The sequence below is a fragment of the Hipposideros armiger genome, unplaced genomic scaffold (assembly GCF_001890085.2).
Source record: "Hipposideros armiger isolate ML-2016 unplaced genomic scaffold, ASM189008v1 scaffold_738, whole genome shotgun sequence".
Taxonomy (NCBI): Eukaryota; Metazoa; Chordata; class Mammalia; order Chiroptera; family Hipposideridae; genus Hipposideros; species Hipposideros armiger.
Genome location: NW_017732088.1, coordinates 485,615 through 493,785, shown reverse-complemented (window position 1 = coordinate 493,785; position 8,171 = coordinate 485,615). Strand labels below are relative to the sequence as shown.

At 40.1% G+C, this 8,171-nt stretch overlaps 1 protein-coding gene across 1 annotated transcript in view; it reads right to left on the bottom strand.

Moving 5' to 3' along the window:
- Positions 1 to 2,349: 2,349 nt before the first annotated feature.
- Positions 2,350 to 8,171, bottom strand: part of LOC109373609 (phosphatidylinositol-binding clathrin assembly protein-like) — a 20,963-nt gene continuing 15,141 nt past the window's right edge. The window contains exons 7-9 of the mRNA XM_019627620.1: positions 4,612 to 4,718; positions 3,749 to 3,790; positions 2,350 to 2,364 (exon numbers count right to left, since the gene is read on the bottom strand). Of these exons, the coding sequence (XP_019483165.1) occupies positions 2,350 to 2,364; positions 3,749 to 3,790; positions 4,612 to 4,718 (164 nt within the window). The remainder of the gene's footprint in view (positions 2,365 to 3,748; positions 3,791 to 4,611; positions 4,719 to 8,171) is intronic.

Below are 8,171 nucleotides of genomic sequence, written 5' to 3'. Positions count from 1 at the left end.
AGAGGGAAGGACAGACAGCTGCTGGCAGAAGGAGGCTCTGTGAGCCCCAGACGGTGTCAAAACCAAGGCAGAAAGGATCAGCCGAGGAAACGAGGGAGATTTCCTCTTAAAACAGAAGGGTTTGGGTGAGCCTTAAAATGGCGAGCCTGCACCAAACAGTTTCGCATCCGTTCATATAAAATAAAGGCCAGAAGCCCAGGAGAAACTGGCCAGCCTACAGTCACAGTGGCCAGGGGTCTACCAGGAAATCCCATCCAAAACAGAAGATAAAGTATTGCATCTTGTACCCCCCACCATTTAAAAGGAAACACGACACATGGTAGGCCTCTCTGGGTTCTGGCGACAACATGTTCCCACACCACAGAAGACTGCTTTGGTCCATGTCCCAGGTGATCTCAAAGCCTGCCACATTAGTTTGGGGCCCAGGGTAGGCGAGTCTCTGTAGCAGCCCTGCAACCCTAGGGTACATGAGGGGTGGAGCAGTTGCAAGTCCAGAGGCCACAAACACACTGCATGAACAGACTGCCACATCCTCATGTCACCCACACCTGCTGCACTGCCACCTTACCTCACATGACACCCATGACCATGTGAGGGATTCCTGATCATCAAGTTCTGGGAAGGAAAAAAACTTGAGTTCATTTGATTCTCACAACTCTATGAGATTGACAAGAGTATAGCACCCATTTTGCAGTTGCAGAAATGAGGCGCAGGGAGTGGAAATGAGTTGTTGGAGATCACACACCTGAAAGGTGGACAGGGCAGCCTGAAACCTATGTTCATTATCCCAAACACTGCTGTTTCCACTGATCAGTTCTCTCCATTTAAAAAGCATGCTCTAGGGGCCGGCCAAGTGGTGCGATGGTTAAGAACTGGGTTGGGACACCAGAGGGCGGGCCCTGGTTCGGATCCCACATATGAGGGCCAGTGACACTGCTCTCCACAGCTAAGATGCTGAACAACAGCTCAACCTGGAGCTGTGCTGCCGTGAGTCACCGGTGATGGCATAGGTTGCAGCCCCTGTGGCAGTGGGTTGCCACGGGCTACTGTGTGTAGCCAGCAGCCAGCGTGAGCAGCCAGCAGCCAGCGTGAGCGGCCAGCAGCCATCCAGAAGCTGGCGACTGACCTGCCTCGCCCGGGAAGAGCGCAATGATGGTGCCAACTTGGGCCAACTTGGGCCAGTGGGGCAACGTCCTCCACAACTAGACTGAAGAACAAAACGACAGCGGCTTGTCTGTTCCCTTTCCCCCAATTCCCCAGCACTGTTCCCATCCCCCCAATTCCCCAATAAAATTCTTTTTAAAAAAAGCATGTTCTACACCTCCTTATGCCATATACATGAATACACTCAAAATGGATTAAAGACTTAAATCTAAGACCCGAAACCATAAAACTCCCAGAAGAAATCATACACAGTAAACTCTCTGACACTGCTCTTAGCGATATTTTTTTTCCGCTATTTCCTCGGGTAAGGGAAACAAAAGAAAAAATAAACAAATGGGACTACATCAAACTAAAATGTGTTTGCACAGCAAAGGAAACCATCAACAAAACGAAAAGACAACCTACTGAATGGGAGATTTTTGTCAATGATATATCTGAAAAGGAGTTAATATCCAAAATTTATAAGGAACTCATAAAACTCAACACCAAGAAAACAATCTAATTAAAAAATGGGTAGAGGAACTGAATAGACATTTCTCCAAAGAGGATATACAATGGCCAACATAAGTATGACAAGATGCTCAGCATCACTAATCATCAGGGAAATGCAAATTAAAACCACAATGAGATACCACCTCACTCCTGTCAGAATGGCCATCATCAATAAATCAACAAACAAGTGTTGGGAGAATGTAGAGAAAAGAGAACCCTCATGCACTGTTGGTAGGATTGCAAATTGGTGCAGCCTCTGTGGAAAACAGTTTAGAGGTTCCTCAAAAAATAAAAAAATAGAACTACCTTATGACCCACCAATTCTACTTCTGTGTATTTACCAAAGAAATCCGAAACACTAATTCAAAAAGACATATGCACCCCTATGTTCACTGAAGCACTATTTAAAATAGCCAACATATGGAAGCAACCTAAGTGCCCATCAATAGACAAATGCATAAGAAAAATGTGGTACATTTATACAATGGAGTATTCTCAGCCATAAAAAAGAATAAAATCTTCCATTTGTGACAACATGAATGGATCTAGAGGGCATTATGTTGAGTGAAATAAGTCAGACAGAGAAAAACAAATACCATATGATCTCATTTACATGTGGAATCTAAAGAACAAAATAAATGAACAAATAAAACAGAAACAGACTTATAGATACAAAGAACAAACTGATGGTTTCTAGATGGTAGGGAGCTTGGGGAAATAGGTGAAAAAGGTGAAGGAATTCAGAAGTACAAACTGGTTACAAAATAGTCACGGGATGTAAAGTACAGCATAGGGAATATAGTCAATAATATGGTCATAACTATGTATGCAGTCAGATGGAATCAGGAGGATCACTGCATAAGTGATATAAATGTTTGACCACTATGCTGTACACCTGAAACTAATATGTCAACCGTAACTGAAAAAAATAATTAAAAGATAAAATAAAATAAAATAAAAAGCATGATCTAGTTGTTATACTATGAGTCACCATTTAGCCTCTTTTATAAGACCAACAGCTCACAGTCCTGTTCAGAAGACACAAGTCTTTGTATATATGAGGCGTGATAAAAAATATGATAAATGCTTAAATTAAAAATTATTACAGGGGCGGCCCGTTGGCTCAGGTGGTTAAAGTGCAGGCTCTTAACACCAAGGTTGCTGGTTCGATTTGCACATGGTCCAGTGAGCTGCACCCTCCACAACCAGATTGAAAGACAATGGCTTGACTTGGAGCTGAGTCGCCGGTGGACAGCCAGTGGCTCAGTTGGTTAAAGCACGGTGCTCGTAACACCAAGGTTGCCAGTTCAATTCCTACATGGGCCACTGAGTTGCGCCCTCCACAACTAGATTGAAACAACTACTTGACTTGGAGCTGGTGGGTCCTGGAAAAACACACAGTTCCCCAATAAAGTTAAAAAAAATGAGTTTTAAAAAACTGTATTACAGTAAAAGACACATTGCCATTAATCCCCCTCAAAATGCTCCCCCTCGCTTTGAACACACTTATCCCATCGTTCTTGCCACTTTCTGAAGCAGTTCTGGAAGTCCTCTTTCATGAGGGTCTTTAGTTGCGCTATTGTGGCTGCCTCCATGTCCTGAATTGGTTCAAAACGTTTACCTTTCACGGTCATTTTGACTTTGGGGAAGAGCCAGAAGTCGCAGGGTGCCAGATCCGGTGAATAAGGGGGATGAGGACACACCGTAATGCTTTTATTTGACAGAAATTGCCGTATACCAGAAGTGATGTGTGACACGGAGCATTGTCATGATGGAGAATGAAGTAAAGACACTCAGGAAAGAGGACTTCCAGAACTGCTTCAGAAAGTGGCAAGAATAATGTGATAGGTGTGTTTGAAGCGAGGCGGAGTATTTTGAGGGGATTAATGGCAATGTGTATTTACAGTAATTTTTTTATTTAAACATTCACCATATCTTTTGATAACCCCTCATATATCTATATGTTATTCATGAGAAATGAAAATACATATGTATATATGTGGCAAAGGATGGAGTCTCATGTGGTGATTAATACAATAAACACACAAACATACAGAAAAAAGTCATTTAAACACAGGAGAAATACACTGACCTGAATAAGATTAGGAATGTGGTTCTGGTCAATTCCAACTTGCTGAATTCACCAAAAAAAAAAAAAAGAGGAAAAAATTACACATTACAGCAGAATGTGGCAACAAACAAAAGTAAGTGTGAGAGACCAATGTGGACACAAAAGAGAAAATACCCCAGAGCAAGGATGCCTTGCTGGTTTGCTCCCTATCTAGATCAAGAAAAACATCAGGCTAACATAAAAATGCCAGGCTTAGTTTGTACACTCAAGCACAAATTTATACTTGTCCTAAGGATAAAACTATAAAAGACTTGCCAGATACTGAGTCTTTGCTGTCTGGATAACCAAATGTGTTGTAATTTTTCAAGTAGTTGGAGTCAGCTATTATTCATATTGCTGTTCTCCTGTAGGTAATATGTGTGTTTTGTTTTTTCAGTTTTCAGAAGTTCCACTATTACTTGCCTAGATATGGTTCTCTTTGTATTTATCTGCTTGGGTTCTTCTGAGTATCAGGGCAAATGTGGGGCTCACCTCATGTGTTTCCTTGTCTTATTGATCACAGACCTGTTCTACTTGAAAAGACTTATGTCATATATATTTTGGCCTGGTTTTAGAGTTGTGTCTGCTGGGAGGGTAAGCTTGTGACCGGTTACCCTCATGGCTACAAAGAAAAATCCTTGTAAGATTGCTTCTGAGCACAAGTGCATTGAATAGTACATCTGAAGTACCTAATTTTAGTTTTTAGTTTTATTGTTCACAAGATAGTTAAAACTACTACCGATTTCTGTGTGTTTGCGTGATGGCGACAGTAGGGGGGTAGTTATGTTGGATACTAAACTAATACAGAAAACAGAAAAGCCAGGGATAGAATTACATTTGCATACCTGTGCAACTTTCAGGAATTGTGCCAATTTGGTTGTTCTTCCAAGAAACTTGATGTAAATATCCAAACTTTCCTTGCACTGGTTCTTCGTCATGTCAAAGTACTTATCTAAAAAAAGAAAACAACAATTACCATAAAGAAGCCAATAACTAAGCAGTTTTCAAGTTTCACTCCTTTCTGATGATCCCAGTTCAAGCTGATTCTGGAAATGATTTTAACTTATTCAAAATAATTATAGTTTTAATCCAGTTATTTTTCTGTTTTAAAAAACAAAAACAGGGCCAGCCGAGTGGCGAGCTGGCTTGGGATGCCAGAGGGCCCCGGTTCGGATCCCACATATGAGGGTCAGTGACATTGCCCTCTACAGCTAAGATGCTGAACAACAGCTCGACCTGGAGCTGGGCTGCCGTGCGTAGGCTGCGGCCCCTGCTGCAGTGGGTTGCCATGGGCTACTGTGTGTAGCCAGCAGCCAGCGTGAGCGGCCAGCAGCCGCAGTGAGCGGCCGTCCAGAANTGCTAGGTCAAAGACTGCTTCAGGAAGAGGGAACAGACATAGTAGGTGGTTAAGCAGTGGAAGAAAAGATTGTAATACTGTCCTCAATAACTACTGACATAATCATATAATAAAGTTCTATTACCTGCAAACCAAGCTCTGTGTGGTGAAAGCGCCACAACCGGTCTATTTGAGTTGGAAGTAAGCAATGCATGCTGGAGACTTAAGAGATCACAAGAAAGGTGAGGCACAAAAGAGAATAAATAGAATTTCATATATCCTATCCAGTTGAGCCTGCATTTCTTTAATTCATCCACTTATCCAACCATCCACCAATGAATCCATCCATCCTACTATACACTAACTATACATCTATCTGTGATAAAGAGATAATTAAGAAACAGTCAACAGACTTGTCTAATAGAAGGTGATTATATAAATCAATTATAATCAATATAACCTAAAAGTAGAATGAATGAGTAATACATGACCCTTACAAAAATTTTGGACAATAATGAAAAGTACACAAAAATTTGAAATAAACCATAATTTTCCACTCAGAAAGAGCTAATATTAACATTTTCAAGTGATATTCCTCAAAATTTCTATTATTCAATTTGTATGTATATGCATATGAGGCCTGACAATTAAGTTCGCAAACTTGCTGCAACAATGTTGCTAACCTTTTTTGATATCAGAGGGATTATTCATTAGAAATTTATACCAACTGGACCAACAGTTCACCAAGTTTACTATTTGGAAGTGCTGAAAAGGCTGCATGAAAAAGTTAGACAACCTGAACTTTTCGCCAACAATTCATGGCTCTTGCATCATGACAATGCACCAGCTCACACTGCACTGTCTGTGAGTGAGTTTTTAGCCAGTAAACAAATAACTGTATTGGAACACCCTCCCTAATCACCTGATCTGGCCCCCAGTGATTTCTTTCTTTACCTGAAGATAAAGGGAATATTGAAAGGAAGACATTTTGATGACATTCAGGACATCAAGGGTAATATGATGACAGCTCTGATGGCCATTCTAGAAAAACAGTTCCAAAATTGCTTTGAAGGGTGGACTAGGCATTGGCATCGGTGCCTAGCTTCCCAAGGGGAGTACTTCGAAGGTGACTTGTGATATTCAGCAATGCAGTATGTAGCACTTCTCCTAGGATGAGTTCGCGAACTTAACTGTCTGACTTCGTATGTACAGTACATTTATGTGTGTATATGTATACACTTATGTATATGTCTTAAATATTATTATGCACACTGTTTTGTGGATAAACCCTTTGCCATGCCATTAAGCAATCATCTACAACATTCATTCTCACTAGGGCAGCCCCTAAGGAAGGAAATCAAATTCTTCAAAAGAAGGGAGTAATTCAGTCCCAGTCTCTGACTTTGGGAATCACTCTATGTAATAAAAGATGTTCCTTTGGGAAGCAATCACCCTTGTGAAGAGTATGGAATTCCACAAAAGGCTGACAAATTCTATTCTCTATTATCACTTAAGATGACTCCATAGTATTCCATCATATATTCAAAGCGCATAATTTATTTAGCCACTCTCATGTTGTCAAAATGAGGGAAATTATTTAGAGGGAAACAAAAGTAACCTATCCTCAGACATTAATTAACTTACCTGTTAGGAGGGAAACTGTCATTTTCCTCTTCTATAGAAGCTAAATGCTGTTCTAGTGCTTCAACTAAACTGTGGGGTACCTAAAAATAAAGTTATCATGAAAGAGTTATTTTCTAATAGTTCTTAGCAAATTCATACTCTGCTCCATCACAAAAAGGATTTGAATAAAAATTAAAACACCTGTACAGCAAATGCATTAAAGCTAAATAAATGCTGCAAGTCAATTCATTATTAAAAGTAGCATCTTGGTACCAAATCATATTTACTAACTATGCTTTCTACGTACATTCTTTAAAAATAACAACAACCAAAAAGCCTCTTAAAGTGATCAAAGAACTGCTAAAATGTCTACCCGCTTTGGAGAAGGCACTGGGCTTGAAATAATTCATTATTTGTGGTTTCTTCATGAGTCACCTGGTCATAAAATAAAGTAAAACATCAAACTTAGAGGAGAAGAGGGAGAAGGGGAGAGAGGGAAACAGAGAAAGAAAGAAAAAGAGAGAGAGAGAGGGAATCTCACTCATATTAGCAAATTCAATCATGGTTTATGTTCTCTGCTGAAATGTCACATCCTCAACGGTGATTTTCTTTTTTTTTTTAATTAAAGTTTGTTGGGGTGACAATTGTTAGTAAAGTTACACAGGTTTCAGGTGTACAGTTCTGTAACACATCATCTATATACCACATTGTGTGTTCACCACCCAGAGTCAGTTCTCCTTCCATCACCATGTGTTTGATCCCGTTTACCCTCGTCTACCACCCCACAACGGTGATTTTCTTAACTACTGTATAGAAAGCAGTACCGACCAAAAGTCCCTTTACCCTCACTATGTTTTATTTTTCTTCAACACTTACCTTTATTGAAATTACCAGTTTCTTTCTTTGTATGTATATTGTCTGTCTCCTGGCAACAGAATATAAACCTCCACAAAGAAAGGATTTTTTTCTGTTTTTGTTCACTGATACATCTTAAGTGCTTGGCACACAGTAAGTGTTTAATTAATACTGGGTTGTCAGAAAAGTCATGACGCATTTTTTCCTATGTTTTTCATCACAAAAACACATCACGGCTTTTCCAATAACCCAATATTTGCTCACTGAATGTGGATGCATCTTTTTTATTCTCCATTCCCATTAAAAATGGAAAAAGTGGATTTCTTACATAAGGTCAATAGATTCCCCACAAGGGTTCTATGTATCCCACCATGTCACTCCTGGTCCAATCAGTCACTCAGTGGGAAAAGTTTATTGATAAACTCCTATACACAAGGCATTCGGGACACAGTCATGTGCAAAAACAACCTGTTCCCAGGCTTCATGACTTGGGAAGCTCCAGTCTACAGGACTGGGGGGTAGAGATATCAAATAGTCACATGAATAAATGTCAAATCAATGGAAACAACCAAAATGCCCATCAATAGATGA